Consider the following 20,228-nt stretch of genomic DNA (forward strand, 5'->3'; position numbering starts at 1 on the left):
TCCAGTCCTTCCGGTTTGGCACGCTTAACAAAATGGCTGCCAGCGAGAAGGACCAGGCAGTGCTCGAGAGTATTTTCAATCCTTTGTTACCCCTGGGAGATATCCCTCAAAAACCAACTCAAACTGAAAATGATGTCAATGAAGAAAGTACGAAGGATTCTAAGAGAGCGAAAGATTTAGAGGCGTTGGGTGTTGAGAGGGCAGAACAGGGTGATCTAGATGGTGCGCTGGAGTGTTTTAATGAAGCTTGCGAAATATGTTCATCGCGTTCGTCGTGTTTTAATAACAGAGCTCAGCTGTGGAGATTGAAAGGTACTATTATTTGAACTTCTATGCTGAGTTTCTATTTTACTGATCACACTTTTGATTTAAAAGAAGACAACTATGCCTTTAGACCATTTTCAAGTTGAGGTCATTTTACTAATATCAGCAGTATCCGATACATCGTTCAGTTTTTCTTGTTTCTTCGCACAAATTAGGGCTGATGTTATTTAACCCTTTGACTTCTGGCTTTATATTGATTTTCTTTCATGTGTAGAATTGCCTCTAACAACTTCCGTTTGTGATATGAGTATCAATAGGTGGGTTCATACTAGCTTAGTAAGTAGACCTTAAGTAAACTTGAACCTTACTTCAGATGTGAACGGGTCTAATTTCAGCTCAAGTAGCCTACTTTGTGGCCATGGGAACGCATTTCCTTCAAAGGAGCCGAAGTACACTCTCAAGTCTAGTTCATCCATCCTTACGAGCTTACTTATGCACTATCATAACACATTCCGGTAACGGACGTCAATCAAACACGTACGGCGGGAAATTCAGAGCACACTAACACGCGAACTCGCAAATTTACCTCTACTTCGGCGGACCACGACTGAAAATGAATCCGATCTTCTTACCGAGGGATGGATGACGACAACTTTTTAGACAGAGACCTTATGTTAGTCTTCATGCTGTGTTTTTGTTTTAAATGTTCTTCAGGCCACAGACACAATTAACACACACGTGTCTTGTTTGACAGCAATACCTTAAACCAACGCTTTGCAAGAGTACCTTCTCCCGAGCAAGCGCAACCGACGTTTAATAGACATTCTTGGCCATTTCCTTCGAGCAGCACCTCCTTTTATCGGCCGTTCGAACTAAGAAGGGCGCAGTTCGACGAACAGCAACAAATAATTGTCGAGGATTCGCCACATAACTTGATTGACAACCCGATTACTTTGAAAACATACTTTGAATTCTAATGTGAACACTTATCACAGTAAGTAAACATGCATGATCTCAAGTATACTTGGGCTTAGGGTCTACTTACTCCGCTAGTATGAACCCACACAATAACTTATCACACATCTTCAAAAAGTAGACTTATCAAGTTTTTCTTTAAAAAAACATTAACTTAGAATTAATAATTAACCAATTAAATAATTAATAGAGCAATAAAGACTTGATCAGTCAGATTCAGTAAAGATTGAATCCATATTTAGGAACGTTGTGCATTCAAATAGTTTGGGCTAGGGTGTATTCTGTGTGCATCCCTCACCAAAGAACTACGCTAAGCAGCTGCCAAAGCACCTTACCAGGTTGTTTCGTTTCTGAACGGTGGAAGTTTTCAAAAGCCTAGGTAATTTTTTTGTTGTGCCATTATGCCTATGAGGTAATCCAAAGCCAGGCGCAGGCCAAAGACCATGACCGTGCGCCAGTATGTTGAGCGATTTGCAAACCCACCCTGAAGATCTTCAGCTTAACCTAAATAAAATGCAGCCTAGGTTTTGGGGCCTTTTTAAGTTATCAGGAAACAGTAAGTTATGACAAACAAGCCTCAGGTCTGAAAATGGGTAATGAAATTAAATTGGTCTGTATATAGGTAGGGTAAAGGCCCGTTTAAATGGTTTCAACATTTGCTTCAACATGTATTCAACACTTTGTTGAACCAAATGTCAGGGGCATTTGAACAGGTCATCAACATTGTTGAAAGTGTAAAAAATGTTCAAAGCTTGTAGTAAGCGGGTTGAATCAAATTTAAATTGGTTAAACTTCATTCAACATCAATTCAACATTTCCTCTGCTTTCGCAAATGTTGAATGTTGTTGAAAGCATTTGAACACTCCGTTCAAAATTTGTCCAACATTTACCCAACATCTGTTCAACTTTTGTTGAATGAATGTTGGTCAATTCAAATAGTGAAACCGTTTAAATGGGCCTTAAGAAACACTTACTTTGGTCTGAACACTGAGCAACATATGTTTGTCTCCCTATTAAGAGGCCATTTCAACCTGTGACATCAAAACAAAAACGCTTAGTCTCGTGGTTTCTCTATTCCTCAGTTGTGTCATTCTGAGTGTTCAACAATCCCATTCATATTTTCATCCACACAGTTCTCTTCCTAGAGCTGCGCGTGAAAAACAACTGAGGAATAGAGAAATTGAGAGACTAGCACCCCTATATTGACTTCACAGTCCTACTATCCCCAGTTTCCCGTCTTGCACCCCAACTGGAAGTGAAATTTGTCACTTTTATGTGCCTCAAACGCAGAGAACAAAAATTGAAAAATAATTTTGTTATTCAATTTTCATATTAGAACAACTTGCGTTTCCTTAGGTGAAATTTTCTAAAAACTGGCACAGAGGTTTCAAAATATTTGCTCTAATTAGGGCTCAATTTTGAAAGAAAAAAAATTATAAGACAAGTTTTTACACAGTGGCAAAAACCACAATTTGCAAAACGTTTGTAACCCCTAACCTTTTTGCTATTAAAAGATTTTCCTGGTGAGGTTCAATTTGCTGTGAAAATTTCAGAAGATTTCATCCAAGAAAATTATTTTAAGTGATATCTCTATGGAGCCTTCTTAAATGTGTTTGCCTTTGAGGGCCCCACCCCCCTCCCCTGGAATTTTCAATCCGTTTGTTGTGTGTTAAAACTAGGTATACCAGGGTAGATGTACCTTTTATTTTTTAGATTTTGTCATTTTGGTAAGAATTAGGTAAGTTCGGGCCTGGTGGTTTGTAAAAGGACTTTTTGAAGGAGTTTAAAGAAAATTGTCCTAATTTCTTCATTTGCCTCTCAATGGCCATCTTTTACAAAGTCACAGATTAGGTGTATTTTTATTGTCCTCACTTGTGTTAAATGGTCACTTCCTAAAAGGAGAAGAATGGTAATACTGGTAATCCAATGCTGTAATTTGTTTTTACAAATTACATGTATCAAGAGAGGTATGACTCTTTGTCAACCAGTTTATGTCGTTTAGATCTTCCTCTATGTGAGATTTGATTTTCGTTAAGTCATTTGTACGCGAATTAAATTGCGAACCAGTTAAAAGTAGCCAGTCATCTAGATTTAACCATTCCTCCGATGAACATTTTCAAATACAGGTTTTACTGTTGTTATTTCATCTTCTTTCTCATTAGGGGATGTAACTCGTGCTTTAGAAGACTTGAACAAAGCTATTGAGCTGAGTAGAGATCACGGTGCCGCGGCAGCACAGGCTTACACCCAGCGGGGATTAATCCACAGGTTGAACGGAGAGGAGGACAAAGCACGCGAAGACTTCACTAAGGCGGCTGCACTCGGCAGTGCGTTTGCCAAATCCATGCTTGTGCAAATGAATCCATACGCTGCTATGTGCAACAAGATGCTTGCTGAGGCGATTACTAAACTAAAAGGAGAGGCATAGTGAACTTTTGTTGACTGCATATAGTACATGTATGGGCAAGGATGATTTGAAGAGGCTTGGGGCTCTGCGCAGCGGTGTGTGCTCTCACAGGCTAGGCTCTTCAGGACTGTATTTTTATTTCAAATGCTGATCGTATTTGAGAAATAATGATACGTAATGATGAGGCGCTAATTTGAAAAAAAAAGTTACACAGGGGAATAATTTGTACTTATTTATGTATGTAACAGTAAACAAATTTTAGAAAGGGTGAATTTTTGTTGTTCATGATAATCAGGATTAAAATAGTTCAAATGGTTCACAAATACCATGACTGGTCTGGAGTACACGAATTTTACCCCGGAATATCTGCAACCAGTTTTCCTTTCACACTTTTCACAAACAAGAGATACGCGATGACCCCGAGCCAAACATTTCCCAGCCCATGCTTTCACTCAGTCGATGAGCACGTATCATTATACAACACCCTTGCTATTTAGCAATTATCTTGATGAAAGATTAGGAGATAAAGGTTATTGATCACGTATATTTTACAAATCAGGTACGCTTGGCGGTGGGGTGTGGTAGTATATCGCCGTCGTGTACAGTTGCGGTGAAGTTTGTTTACTTTACTTGTGGCATGCATCAGCTGAAGGCCAAAGGATGTCCGTTTACAATAATCCCGATATACATGATAGCAAACTGAGGTGTTTACAGGATGTGAAAAATGATCCTGGAAGTGTGGAAGAACGAGGAAAGCGGGCTGTAATCGAGTGTTTGTACAGCTGTCTCTAGATCCCACCTTTACTGATCCCATATATGGGAATGTAAACGAAGAATATGATGGCCACCTTGTTTGAGGAGGCTCACCCCGCTCATCGGTTCATGTATTTTCTTTCCAAAATTTGATTGTTGATGATTGATTATAACAAAAACTGAAAAACAAACAAAAAAGTCACGAGTGTACTAGTTTCCTAATTGAACTTTACTACGGAGAAATTGTCCGTTTCGAACTTAAGCAAATTGCCGCACTGTTGTTGAAACATAACCCCACAACTAGAGTCCAGCAAAGACTTAAAAACCGCAAGGAAACGGTATACAGACTCGGATCCATCTAAATGGTGGTGAAATCCTTTACTGTAATTTATAACTTCCGAAGGCTATATTCGCAAAGGGCATGTATTCGAGGGGGTGGGGATGAGGGGAGGGCTTTATAGAGAATCTTACATTTCAAAATTTGTTGGGCTAATTCTGCTCCAAACAGTTCATGAGCTTACTTTGTCACTAGTACTTTTGCATGAAAATCTGTTTCCTAAAGACTGAAGAAGAGACGAGGAAGAAGATGTTTCAAATAACTTTTCAATAACATAAGCTACTTGGCGGACGATGACATCATCCGCGTGACGCACCGTCGATACTTCCTCGCACGTAGAGTTACAAAATAAATCTATATGACCCAAACAGAAAACAAAATTTGTTTACAACTGATATAAAAGTCCGCGCCTAGAGGGAATGTGGAAAATAGCTTGCTGAAACTGAAAACGTACTTGAAAGGTGAGCAGTTGCATGTAGCAATGTGAATTCATAGATATATAATGTTTTGGGGGACCTCCCGAGGTCAAGACAAAAACACTACAAGTACAGCTTATTTGAACGCACCGATTTTTTTCCTGATGACAAATGTAAACAATTGTACCGATTCTAATGTTTATCTTAGCATTTTACTTGAAACTTGGTTTTGTCTTTCAAGTTCGGTAAATGAATTCAATACCGCTGAGGATTTCATACGCTCTTTTGGCTCGTCGCGCAATCTCTCCTGCCCAACGAGCAAATGAATTTCATGCTTGAAACACGCGGGCTTTGCAAGATTTAGCGAAACACTTAACAGCCACTTGCAGTGTACTTGTAAACACTGAAACATTCGATAGACCACGGGTGCTCCAGTGAATTGGAAGACAAAAAAGGACAAAAATTCTGCTGAAATAAAGTTGACCATTTTTCAATATTTAAGTTTAAGTTAAACCACCTAACAAGCGGTATCACTTTCAAAATTTTCTCGTTTGTTTGGCCAATTTATCTATTCTTTTTGTTCCTTGCACTCACATTGCTATATATTAATGCCTTCCTTTTCGCTTGAGTTTAATTTTATTGTCATTGGTTTTCGGCCCAGAGGATCGTGTTTACAAATAAGACATACAATTTGAACTGCACCAAAACAAGAAAATGTTCAAGTTAGACACTTGCATAATCTGATTTTCAAAGCTCAAATGGGCCGCCCGAGTCTTCAAATCCCGACCCTATTTCAGACCTAAACATGCCATTTTCCACACCCTTTTTCAGACCTCACCTCTAAAATTCATACCCATTTTCAGACCTGAGCTTGCAAAAATACACCCGTTTTCAGACATGGCTTTATAAAATCTATCACGAGGTTGTCACAAATAAAACGTTACAGTTACCGCATTTTCATAATGGCGGCTTTGTGTGTGGTATCCCGGTAGGTGATTAAGCAATAATTATGCATCATAGCCGAACGGAAGTTGACGCAAGGAGTAAAAGTAAGCTGGAATGACATAGTTTATCTATTTCTTTTTCTCGCTATCAGTTAGGGTTTCAGTTACGTACTGAGAAGAAAAATATGTTTATAAGCTTTCGTGAATGTTCCCGGCCCCAAAAACCCGACCCGATTCCAGACCGTAATTGTCAAAATCTATACCCGTTTTCAGACCAAAACGGCTGAAAAACCATACCCTTTGGGGCGGCACATACCTATATACCTTATATAGGGGAGTACCCCCCCGGCTTTTGTACTGAGGATTTTCGCGGCCCTTGCATGCATGCGAATTGATAAACTGAGCACAGTTCTTCCAAACAGTTGTAGACTAAGCAGTTTTTGCTGTGAACATGTATTTCACACGGGAGAGATCTCAAATTCCCCGGCCTCTGTTCGTTTGTAGTTCAAAGGTGACGTGGAGCATACGGATTAAAACAAGGCTTATAAGACTTCTAAGTCACACACGTCAGCAATGTCCTTACCACATTTTGACGTCATGAGGTGTTGGGAAGTAACAGCAGGCAGAAAACTTTACTTGCTTTATGCAACAGCTGGAGTACAGTAGGTGAGCTTGAATGACGGAATTGTCTGAGGCTCACTGATGTTTTCCTTGCTTTAAATCATTTGGTAGGATATTGACCAACTGTCGAAAGAAATCTAGAAACACTCGTCTATGACAATTATTTTCTCCGACTAGCTGTTAGCCTCCCACGCAGTCGTTTTTAGGGGACTCGTATTACCTCCTCCCCACAAACATTCCTTTCCCATTGTTTTACTTCGCAAGCACCCTAGCCAATCACCATCGAAGCATTGTTTAATGACATCAAATCAAATTGCTGGTTACAATGGTCGCTTCCGTTTCACGCGAGCCTAGCTGTTACAGTCTTGAGAGATGCGGGAGTTAAGTTGGAATATATATATTTTTTTCACTTCTGGAATGGCTGGTCATGGCTGAAACACCAAAGCAAATATCGAATGTGAATGCAAGCGCTTCTTGTGCGACGTTTTGACACTGCTGGGAGAGTCAAAAGCTTCGGGAAAGTGTAATCGATCTCCCCGCCTGATCGAGTTGACAATCGGTGAAGATATCGCCTCTTACGGGTGCGGAAACTCTGGAGCAGATTTGTTTGTTTGTACGAAGTGCTACGACAGACTAATTCGAGAAAGCAAAGAAGAATGTAGAAGGTATCAAGGGGAGATCTGCAGTATTTATCAGTTCATTAAAGACTATTAAACGGAAAGTTAAACGACAAAGAGCCGATCAACGTGTGGTGCTTGTAGAAAATGTCGCACATGCCCCCGAACAAATTACAACAACAAAGCGAGTTTCAACTGCAAAATTTTTAAAGTTTACCGAGATATCGGGTAATATTTCGGTTTCCTCCACACCGACCAGGTCGACAAGATTGACGGCAAAGCTTGATAAATATTAAAGCGACTATGCATAACCAGTCGGCGAATTGACGAAAATATCGCTATTTCCCGTCACGAATTTTTTATTGCAGTCAGTTGATAGGCATTTACACGAGAAATTTTGAACGTAGGGCACACGGTGCTAAAAGATCACGTAAGCTCGGTCAAGTTCTGTCTCCGTTGTGATGTTTTTCACTGTTCCCGCGGGAGGTGTTCTGAGGTCAAGGTCAACCTTCCAGATTTTAGAAGGTTCACTGTGATTGGCTTAGCGGCGGAAAGGAATGTGGCGCTTGGGTAAGCAGGCGTTTGTGGGGAGGAGGTAATACGAGTCCCCTAAAAACGACTGCGTGGGAGGCTAACTAGCTGTCTGATAAAATCGGTAGCAGATCACAATTTATGTTTGTGATTCCGTGATCCTCTAGTGTAAATATTCAGAATATTAGCGTTTTAATTTTTTTTAATAAAGCTGCCGGAGCAACAGTCTATCATTAAATAGAACAGTAACTTGACACGCGCATTAAAACCATGCTGTACTACTCTAAGTTTATAATAGCCTGACTGAAGCTTCTGATTTATTTGGTGTCTACGCGTAGAGACATTAAGCAATTCCAGTTCTTATCATTTATATAGAGGTTTTTATGTTTAGCCAGAAAAAACGATCGCTGGTGAAGAAAAAGCTAATTCAGTTTCAGAACGAGTGGGGTCTCTTGCACCGATCTTTGTCATAAACTTATAAAGGGCAGGTGATTATTTACGCTGGGGTTGGGGGAGGGGTTTGCGGGAGGTCGGTTGAATTTTGTTGTCTACGGTACCACTTGACCGGTGGTGGCCGGCTTTCGATTATCCTCTCCAGCCCTGTAGCCAGCACCAGTGGCCAGTGTTAATAAGCTGCTCATAGTCTTCACTAGACAGTTCATCTGTGAGCCTTTACTTTGTCAGGCTTCCAACCGACACGACAGTAGTCAAGATCATGAAGTCGATGACGTCACAGTTAGGGAAAGGGCCTCCACACAAAAACTCATAAACTCCCAGCCGTTTGCCAATGGCGAGCTAAACTATTTCAAGCAAGCCTTGATAATCTGACAATAATTCTAATAAGCCTGTCGAGAAAGTTTCCATCTTGCATGAATCCATGGGAAAAGCCAAGAGTAATCACGAATGAAAAAAATAAGGAGAAAAGAATGTAGCAGCGAGCACACATGCTTCCAGAAAAAGTTACCTCCGATCGAGAGGTAGTAGGCGAAGGGTTTTCAGTTTAGTTTTTACGTTCACTAGCCTATGTCGTGAGTGTTGTTATAACTTATACCAAGCCATTTAAACACATATTTGGCCCATCCTGCGGCCTTTCCAAATGCACATCCACTGATATTGCATACCGTGCTTAAATAAGAAGAAAAGCTATCGCATAAAAATAGCATATCTTTGGGAGCTTTCCAATTGTCAGAACAGGTAAAAAAACGGTTAGTTTGTAAACGGAAAGCGCCAGGTTCAACAAATTCTTGGAAATTACACACACACTCTGAAAATTGTATACGTCATTTCAGAAGAAACTGAAAGAACTCTCCGTCCTTCAAAATGATGCCATTCGTCCGTGAACTGATGGTCTGGCCAGCCAGTTTTGACAAATGAAAAGAGCCTTTTGTCAAACGGTGGAGAATACACCTTACAAATATACTTTCAACTGACGTTATTGCCTATATAATCTATGGCAATCCGCCCCCCTCCCTCATTAAATCTCAGCCTTTTGTTTTTCTTCTCGGTTATTTTTTTTTTTTTTAATGAAGAAGAACTTTATTTCACTACATAAATACTTATTACACTTTTCAAATAGTTAAAGAAAAGAAAAAAAAAATAATAATAATGCAACAACTACAATGCTACTATTATTACAAAGTTATGATAATATATTACCGTATTACAATTCTTAGTCTGCGAGCAAGCTCTCTAACTTGGGGGTGGGGGGCTTGCTCGCAGGCTATACTATTCTATATGACAGAAGTTTATTTTAAACGCAGATACTAAACACACGTACACACAAAATCAAAACTGCATAAGCCGTTACATTAGCGCGGCAGCTATTACTTAAGAAATTAGCTGAAGCTAATGTAGGTAAAAGAAGGAGCATATTGTTTTTCGACAGCAAAAATTAACTTTGAAATTTTTCAATGCGGTATTTAAATTTAATTTTTTTTATAAAGTCGGAGAGAAGCAATGCTTCTTCGTTAAGTTTCCTGGTGTATATATGTCGCTTGATGAATAAGAGTGTGTAATTAAATTTCTTTAATAATGGCATGGAGTTATTAAAGATTCCAAATAAGAGTTCTTCTTTGTTTGGAGTAAAGTTTGGGTTATTGTTATCATTAAACCAAGACAAACAAGTTCTAGTGAAGCGCTGAGTGAAGTGGCATTCAAGGAAAGTATGGTCAATAGAGTCTTGATCCCCGCAGTAAATACATTCATTATCTGTTTTAATTCCGAATTTGTGAAGTTCTTTCTTCGTAACGATAATTCTGTGTATAAACTTGAAGTGAAATTCTTTCATTTTATTTTCCTTGCTGATATCCCGAACGGAACTGAAAATGTCACTCCATTTTTCTTCATCTAAATTGAGAGTAGTGTCCCAACGTTGGGGACCAGAATGCTTGTCGTTATACGTTTTATTAATTATGAGCCAATAGAAATCTTTCGCCTTCGCTTCCATAAGGTTGATTCGTACCTCATTTCCAAGATGAAAAGAAGTTACATCGTTGATATGAGCCAAGGCGGAATATTGCATTGATATTGATTTTGAGATCAGGTGTTTTGGTATAGCGTTAACGACCTGATAGAATTGGAGAAAGTTAGTGTTAGTTAAGCCATATTTCCTTCGAAAGTCATTGAAAGATAAGAAACTACCATCGCTTCTCAGTAGGTCTTTGATTTCTCGTACTCCTTTCAAGAACCACTCTTTAATAAAAAAGGGTTCACCACCAATTAGGATATCCTTGTTGTTGAACAAAATTGTGTCATGAAAGTCCCTGGTAGAATAAAGAGTTCTTAGCTCCCTAAAAAACTCGAGCATTTCTCTGTAGAATCTTGGTAGATCGAGTAAATACTTGACATTGTAATTGCAGTTAAGAAGGAATCTCAGACCTCCTCTCTTTCTAAAACAATAGTCTGGTAACGTCTTCCAATTCTGATTTTGACAGTTTAAAAGCCTAGGCCAAGCTAAACGTAACGATTTTATCATTGTCTCAACATCAACCATACGTAGTCCACCTTTGTCATATTCCTGGTAAAGTCCAGCTCTTCTAATTTTGTCACGCTTATTTTTCCATAAGAACCAGAAAAGGCGTCTTTTAACATTATCTATGACATCGTTTGGAACGTCTATATTGGATATAGAGTAAACAAGAGACGAGATCCCTAGTGCTTTAATTATTAGAACCCTCCCAAACAGTGATAAGTCTCTGGATCTCCAAATATCAAGATTCGTTTGGAGTTTTTGGATTTTAATTTTAAAATTTAGTTCATCATTACCTTTAGAATCATACGATAAATATATTCCAAGGAATCTGGTCGGGCAATGAACCCACTTAAGACTTAATGGTTTATTACGATTATTAGCCCACTTGCCTAACCACATAGCCTTTGTTTTTTCAATGTTTAAACGTAAGCCAGATATTTTCCCAAATTATCCTAAAATAATCAATGCCTCCTCAACCGAACCCACGTCTGCACAGAAAAGATTAGTGTCGTCTGCAAACTGGCTCAATTTAACTTCGTGATTACAGAGGTTGATGCCTTTCACATTGTCAGACTGTCTAATTTTGTTGGACATTAATTCTGCCGTCAGAATAAAGAGAAAAGGAGATAAAGGGCAGCCTTGCCTCACACCCACGGATGGTTTAATCCAGTTAGTAGCGAAACCATTGTTTAGGATTGCGCTTTCAATGTCTTTGTAGAAGACCTCTACCCACCTCCTTAAGTTTGTCCCAAAGTTATAAATCCTGAGAGCATGTTGTATCAGTGACCATTCTAAAGTATCAAAGGCTTTGCGAAAGTCTAATGAAAGAAGAATCCCTGTAGTTTGATCCCTTTTTGTTTGTTCCATTAAATCACTAATAAGTCTTATATTCTCTCCGATGTATCGACCTTTTACAAACCCTGTTTGGTCCGAGTGTATCAACTTAGGTAATAAAGGTTCAATTCTCTTAGCTATAGCCTTTGCTGCTACTTTATAATCCACATTTAAGAGGGTGATTGGTCTCCAATTTTGATGATTTGCCAAGGATTCCTCCTCTTTTGGAATTAAAATTATCACACCTCTACGCTGGGAAATGGATAATTGACCTTTCTCATGAGCAGTGTTCAAAGAATCCACCAGATCGTTTCCTAGGATATCAAAAAAGCATCTGTAAAATTCGACTGTAAATCCATCTTCACCAGGCGATTTTCCGTTGCTAAAGGACTTTAATGTATCTTTACATTCTTCAAATGTTAAGATTCCTTCTAGTTCATCTCGTTCATCATTCAGTAATTGGGGTGTCGTTAAATTTTGAGTGAAGTGATCGAACTCAGACTGCGCTCCCGATATCTTTGATGTGTAAAGGTCTCTGTAGAAATCTTCTATTGCCGACAAAATCTCTTTCTCGTTGTATATAAATTCTCCGTTTTCCAATTCAAGCTCGGAGATTGTCTTCTTGTTATAATTTGTTTTCTCCAGATTGAAGAAATAAGAAGTCGGACGTTCTCCTTTTTCTAACCACCGGCATTTGGACCGAAACATTGCCGCTTTACCTTTGTCTTCGTATATCGTTTGGAGTTCCTTTTTTAAGTCCTCATATATTTTTAATTCACTATCTATGTTTTGTAGGTCATTGCTTTGGCAAATTTTCACGTCTAAATCATCTAATAGTTTCGTTACTTCAGATTCTCGCTTATTTATTAATTTACACTTTCCTTTTGTGAACGCAATGGTGACCGATCTGATCTCCATTTTTAACAGTTCCCAGAATAACCGTTTGTCTTCCACGTTTTTAAGTTTCTCTCGTAACTTCGGGTATATCTTCCGTATGTTTTCAACATATTCCTTGTCGTCCAGCAGTGTGTTATTAAATTTCCAAAACCCCGGCCCCCTCGAGGTGTTTTTTGGCAGATCTAGTGACAAGTCGACTGTTTTGTGATCTGGAGCGATTGAAGCCTGGATATCTACTGTTTTAACATACTTTTTCAGCTCTTTCGATACTAAAAAGAAATCAATCCTTGATTTTACATTCAAAGCTTTTGATGTATAAGAAAATTTGTTTGTGTTGGGATATCGTTCCCTTTGAATATCAATGAGATCAAACATATCCATTGTTATTAAAATTGGATTTCTAAAGTTCGTAGCTTTCCATGCCAATCCACCTTTTTTGTCTTTTTTTGTCAAGGTACAGTTCCAGTCTCCCCCTATAATTAGCGTTGTAAGTTCTAATTTGTCGATCAAACAATTATTAAGCTCTTGTATAAATTGCAATTGCTCGTTTGGATTGTTTGGGGCATAAATGTTACACAATGACAGCCTAAAACATGTGAAGCTCACTATAATTAAGGCTATTCTACCATGGGTGTCAGAAAAAGAAAACTCTATTTTTGTATTCACTGATGGGTTAATCAAAATGCACACTCCTTTGCAATGATGGCTCCCATGAGAAAAAACAATTTGCCCTCCCCATTCATTTCCCCAAACAGATTCATCGTTAACCTCTGAATAGGTTTCTTGTAAAAAATTGAAAGAGGCTCCCTGATCTTTTAAATAAGAGAATATGCTCCTTCTCTCAGTTGGGTCCCTAAGACCACGAACATTGAGCGACAAACATTTGCATTTTTTCATGCTCAATCGGATTCATAAATACTCGGATTCATGTTGATGCCTCTTCCTCTCCTCTGAAAAACAGAGGAAACGTGACCCTACGTTAACCCTCCAACCCCCCACTCCCCTCCTTCCAGGCGATGAATAATGACGGGTCCCTAATATGCTTACGTTTTAATATTGCTTGTTATATAATATTGTAATTGTGCCATTTGGACCATTTGTAATTTCGTAGCATCACAAACCTGAAGAAGGCTGGTCTGGCCAGCCGAATGTTGTTTTAGAATACATTTACCCGTTGTATCAGCTTTACAGTAGTCCTTGGACTTCTCATATTTTATGTTAATCACGTTTAGCCGCTTAGATGTCTCGTTAAGTCCTAATAGGGATTCATGACATATTCAGTACGATTGAGTTTTCGAAACAGGAACCTGTTTCAAGTTTTAGACGACAACAACAGTTTCTTCTGTCTCGGCGGAGGGTAAGGGGGGGGGGGGGGGGGTGGTCTAGATGATTTTAGCCTACAGGCGTCTTACACGTACACGCAAGATTACATCATGTATTTACAGACAGGAAGACAGATAGACCGCCTTTCAGGTTTTAACGCTATGACTGAAGGTAAAGTTGTGCAACTCGTGGAATCGTGTCAGTATAACTAAACTATAAGAATTAAAAGCGCTATGCTATATGCCAGGTCATCTTTGTTGACAAAGAATCTCAAAGCCTAAATGATAAGCCGCTGAGGCTGAAGTGTATTTTGATCTTGTATTATAATCTCTTTGCATTGTTTTGTCTGCCTAGAAAGGACCCGTCATCTGTACTGAAACGCAAATCAAAGGTTCTGTTATCTGTACTATATGACGTCTTTGTTCAGACTAGAGAATTGACGTAATTGTGGAACTGCACTGAACTCTACGCTTCATTTAATACACCCACACTTAATGTGCAAACTCAAAGATGCGAATCATTCAACTGATCAGTCAGTGATAAAATAATAACAATAATAATAATAATAATAAAAAAATGATAGATAGAGAAAGATGGTAAATATAAACCCCGATCGTGTAATAACTGTAATAAGCCTCGATTTCGTCACCAGTTTAACTGTTGAACATCCGATCTGTGGTCGTCTAACGGTCGTCTTAATCGAATACTTGTTTATAAAGTTCTGAGAGTTTAAAGCTTAAATATCGCCACGGCATGATTGAAAGAAAACTCAAGTTGCGCCAAACAATGCATCATCGATATCATAAATGAAATAACTATGGAAAATCAAGAATAATCCACACAAACCTATGAGAAAATAAGATAATGGTCTCGTTTTTATTGATTTTCATTGATTTCATATTTTTTGGTTCTTGTGAGAGTGAAATGTTCAATTTCCTGTTTATTTTAATATTATATTTCTATTTTTGTACATGTATGTATTTCGTTCCTTTTTATTTCGTCTGTTTTTATTGTTTCGTCTTTATGTTTCTCGTCGCCGTGGTAAACTGACCGTGAGGCAGCTGGGCGTTCTTAGATCCACAAATGAGTTGCCGAGACTATTTTCACCTGTTGATTCGCAGCGCTGAGGATTTAAAATAAAACCTGATTCTTGTCAGTTCACAGAAACGTTAACCATACGACCAGGTTTTCGAATATTCTCGCCTAGCGCCGCAATGTTGAACACCTTCCGCTGATATAAAAACACTTTAATTTGAATACGCATGTTCGTTTTCCTAGGGATAACTAAAATCGACTACCCTTTGGCCTGAAGGTTGAGTACCCTGCTAGCAGAGGTTTCTTTCTGGCATGTAAGAAGTCGTTCGCGTCTCCGAGTATTTCGCGTAGTTGCAAGTAAACAAGCCGACTACGACTTCAACGGAAGTCGACGTTTGGCAGATCCATCTTCCTGTTTGACATTTATGGACCTCTGAACAAAATGAAAATGTCTTATAGAGCCTCATAGGAACAAGCCTGCGGCAAACATTTGTTATTTTCTTCTTCCCTTTTTCGGACGAAACTGAAGGAATTAGGAAGCGTCTTTATTTGCCCAGGCTACAGGGAAAACCCCTCTACTACGTCATTAGCGTCATACAGTTGGGTATTCTAATAAAGGCCGTATTCCCCGCTGATTGTTTAGATATGACTATATTGAGTAATTTTACAGCGCAGATTGGCTAAATCACTGGACGAGACATTGACGTAACTTAATTACTGACAACAAAACATGCTGATACGCCGAAAATTATACGAGTTGAAAACGGCTTTGGTAGACGGTTTGTTCCATTGCTGAGGCACTGCCGGGTTTCGAATTGATCTTGCAACCGGAGTGATCAGAAATTAGATTTTCAAGCGGAAAAAATCTACTGAAATTAAGGTATTGTAATTTTGTATTTTGACTTGCAGTCAGTTCTTCCGATCAGAGCGAACGATCAATTATGCGACCGCCTTGCACCATTATTTGCATTTCCTCAGATTAGTAGGAATATTTGTAAGAACTGTACTTAATTTTGTGCCTGTACATTTTTCGCTATGCTGTTGACTTTCGGTGGTACGTAAATAGTAAGCGAAATTTCTTGCTTCGCGTAGCGAAATGAAAACATGACGAATAATTTGTCACTAAACATGAATGGGCATGAATGTTCCCACACTAGCTTGTAATTCTTCAAAGCGACTGTATCTTTAAGTGGTCGATACAAACATGTTTCCAAAACAAAAGATTGATGAAGTTCCGGATAACGATCGAATTCGCACCTTTTTTCCTTTATCAATTCCTGTCGATGGTTTAAATGTGATTCATGTCGGTCCTCTTTATTTTTCTTCAGTTGGCAGTACGGGGACTGTGTCCCAAGACTTAATTCCGCCGCTCAAGACTTAACGAAAGTCTACGTTTGGCAAATCTATCTTCCTATTGGGCATTTCTGGTTTCTGAAAGAAATTAAAATGATTCTCAGAGAAAATAGCCTGCAATAGACCAGGAACAGACAGTTCCATTTCACCGTCTCTTTCATTTGACGTAGCTACAGGGAAAACCCCTGCTACTTCATGCCTTATTACCGCGATCAAAACTAAATAAATAAACAAATAAATAAATTAAATAATAATAATAAAAACGCAAAGGTCCGTTAAAGATATAAGGTTTTACTTCTGAAAGCTCAAAGATGATAAGTTTTTGGTGAGTCTGTTAGTTTACTAAATAGCTCTAAATCTTTTCACGATTTACTTAACAGAACTTTCAGGAACCTTAAACTACGGTGTATTTGTCACGCAATCTAACATGAACAAATCAGCGTAAAATGATTTAGTTAACTTACAGAATCACAAAAAAACTTTTCATCTTTGAGCTCTTAAAGTAAAAGCTTTATCTTTTGACGGACTTTAATCAATTAATGTTTTTTTTTTTCACGTTTGGCCGCGGTTAAACGGCTTGAGGGAGCTCTTGACATCTTGATGGTCGTCGATTCCCGTTCGATTGTATGTAGATTATTGAACAAGTAACAGCGCATATTGGCTAGGTCACTGGACGTAAATATTGACGTAACTCGCACAAGCCAAAACGCTGACACGATAATTGTACGATATGAAAGGCAGCTTTGGTAGACGGTTTGGGCACACTTTAGGTTAATCGTGCAATTGGACAGAAATTGGATTTCCAACAGGAAACAGTTTATTTAAATTGAGGTGATTTTATATTTAATTCACAGTTTTCTTGGAAGCATAACTTGCCATCAATTATGCGGTATCCTTGCACTCTATCATTTGTATTATCTCCAGTTAGCTAGAGTGTTCGAGAGAACCTTCCTCACTGTAAACACGCTCATACAATTTTTGCTACGTATTCCATTTCCGGAGACTTGTGGTGAAATAACAGGGAACATTACTGTTTTACGCCGGTGACAGAAATGAAATTTGGGTGAATAACTTCAGTCATGTCGCCGTTCATAAATCGACTCGAATCAGATGACTTTCCTCACATGAACTTGCTTACTTCTACAAAACTGAGTTCATCCATTTGTGGTCGATGCAAATGTGTTTCGGCTTAGTTGTCTTACAAACCAAAGCTTACGTAAAAATCTCAGATCGGAAATATTTCCTTCCTCTGTAATTTTCGCTTTCTGCACAGCAGACAGAAGATTTCAGCCCTCTGAACAATAGTGATGCAAGATAAGGAAGTGTAATTTTCCAAAAAAAAAAAAAGGTATCATCGTGATTTACATGAGGCCAAAGCATGTTAGTTTTTGGAGTTAACCTTGAGGTTTCATTTTATTTCTTGAATTTCTCGGGGCTTTTCCTTTATATATAAATTTCAGAAATGCTTATTTTAGTGTTTTTTATGCCGAGTGTTTTGTGGTCATTCGCGATATGGGGCAAACACTTCAAGGCGGCATTTCTTAAAATCAACACGAAATGATAGAAGTTTGCTTCACAGAATTAAGAAAAAGTATTTTAGATTACGGTAAAAAACAATGCATGTTTACTTTTGCTTTTGACATTTTCCAAAACCCTTAAAGAAAAGAAACGAGTGTTTTAACAGTGTTAAAATTTAATCATATGCCTTAGCAGTTGGCTTATTTACATACCGAGTAATGCCATGCACGCATAAATAATAAAGTGCCCTGTGGACATAAAATTACCGACGTTATGAGGCAATTTAGTCCTTTTAAAATAAAACATTTGCCAAAACAGAAACTCGACTAGATATAGTTTTTTTTTCTGTAAGAATATTTGAACTGAATACTAATGCAAAGCTGTTCAGAGGCAAGTCAGTTTTTGAGTTGTTTCCGTGTAGCGCGGTTGATTCCCCTTCAGAGATGACGTCGTGTTGCTTTGTAAACGTTGTCGTGCTTAATGAGAAGCGAAAGTTGCCATAGTTCCTTTTTGTAATTATATAAGCTGCTACTGATTGTACTGACAGATATTAAAAATTTGAGCTCCCACTGACACTAAATTAAGACAAACAGTAAATTGTATTATCGTTGTCCAACAATTCTCATAAGTTCTGACTAAAGTTCAACAAATCGCGGTCAGATGGTGAACTCACCAAGCTCGTCACGAGTTTCCCTACAGTCCACTGGTTACAACATTGACTCAGTATGCGGAAACTCGTGGGCTCCATTCCCGTCAGTAAATTTTTCTGTTTTGTTCTATACTTATGTCGAGGCTTAATTTTTACGATCTTCATCCAGTTATGTGTTCTTTCATCAGTTTCGTTTTCTTGACTACAGATAATTTGAGAATATTGACAATGGGGTGGAAAAGCAGCTCGCGGCTACCAGAAACTTCGCAGCGCGGACATGAAAACGACGAACGGCGGCGGCGTCTATCGCGACAGGATGATTCACTCAGGTTACCGGAAACACACAGAAGGAAAAGAAGAAATGCTTTGACATTGTGCATGATGGAGGACCTTTTGCAGTCCGAGAACTTTCAAAGTCTTCTAAATATTCACTCAACAAGGAGAAATTCAAGATCTGCTGGAGCCGAGTAGCTATAGTTATTGCAAGGCCACCGAGTTCCTGTGTCATAACAGCGAGTAAAGAATGGCCGATCGATTCAACATCTACATTGGCTCTTGGTGCACTATATTGCGGAAGAAGACGTATATTTATTTCCACAGAATCGGCATGACTTACTTGAACGCATAGCAAGTGGTGTAACATCATGTACTAAAATTTATGTAAAGAAGGACAGTGTTTCGAGAGAGAATAACGAAATCTACTTTCTACGGAACACTTTTGATACAAAATTTAATAGTCAGTAAAATGAACTCCCCAGTGACAATTGAAGGGGCTTCCTTATCGGAATTTTTACGTGCCTGCTCTGGGTCAAAACCGTGGTAAAATTAAAGTTAACTTGCATTTCTTTTACACCACTGATGCCCCGAAATATTAACATAACGTAAACAAAAAAATCATGTGATTTTCTCAAAACGAGACTAGCCATGATTTAAGCAATTTTTCTTAGATACCGCAAGGACCCACAAGGGACGAACACGAGAAAGCTGAGCCGTAGTTCGCGTCCATATTCAGGCCATTCCTGGCCAATGAAACACATTTTTTGGTTTAGAAATTTCGTAGAGCATTTTTAAACAAAACTAAACCATTATTTTTAAGTTTTCCCCCGATTACAAGATGTTTCTAAACTTTTGAAATCAAAACTAAAACGAGGTCACATTGAGATAGCGGTTCCAACGTTAGTGCAGTTTTGTCATTTTTATCTTTCTTAGGATAACACATTATGAGGTGGGCTATTTGATTCAATATATATCAACTTATCACGAACTCCCGGCACTATAGCTTAGGAAGCTTTATTGGACTGAGACCACTATTTTTTACAAGTATATATGATCTTTTTCTAATAAATTTTGTTGTTGTTGTTGTTGTCGTTGTGATTGTTAAATGCCGTTGTTTTTCTTGTTCCAACTTTTCGTTCTGAACATGACCATTTAGCTCAGTTCTCTTGACCTGCTGGCTTTGTCTCATGGTCATTATATTTTTATCTCTTATAATGTGACACTTAATCGATGATTCTGAGAACTAAAGAAATCTTACTTCTAGAAATGGAAACCAAGGATCCATTTTGGTTCCAAGAACTAACGTGTTTGTTCTGAGGACGCAGAGAAAAATAAATAGAACTCCTTGGACAAAAACAAACAAACAAACAAACAAACAAACAACAACAACAAAAACACACACATATCGACATACACATACAACAAAATGAATACTGGCCGGTTCGCATGACTGAAGAGGAGGAAAGATGTGATGGGTTGACATGGGTTACTATTCTCGTCGTGTGAT

The 20,228-nt window shown here is 38.5% G+C and overlaps 1 protein-coding gene across 1 annotated transcript; it reads left to right on the forward strand.

Moving 5' to 3' along the window:
- Positions 1-17: 17 nt before the first annotated feature.
- Positions 18-19,806, forward strand: LOC146477125 (tetratricopeptide repeat protein 36 homolog). The gene is made up of 3 exons (XM_085113554.1): positions 18-312; positions 3,402-5,197; positions 18,654-19,806. The coding sequence occupies exons 1-2, from the start codon at positions 33-35 to the stop codon at positions 3,665-3,667; spliced, it is 546 nt and encodes a 181-aa protein (XP_084969680.1). The 5' UTR covers positions 18-32; the 3' UTR covers positions 3,668-5,197; positions 18,654-19,806.
- The last annotated feature ends 422 nt before the right edge of the window (positions 19,807-20,228 follow it).

The sequence above is a fragment of the Pavona decussata genome, unplaced genomic scaffold (assembly GCF_977016875.1).
Source record: "Pavona decussata unplaced genomic scaffold, jaPavDecu1.1 SCAFFOLD_71, whole genome shotgun sequence".
Classification (NCBI taxonomy): Eukaryota; Metazoa; Cnidaria; class Anthozoa; order Scleractinia; family Agariciidae; genus Pavona; species Pavona decussata.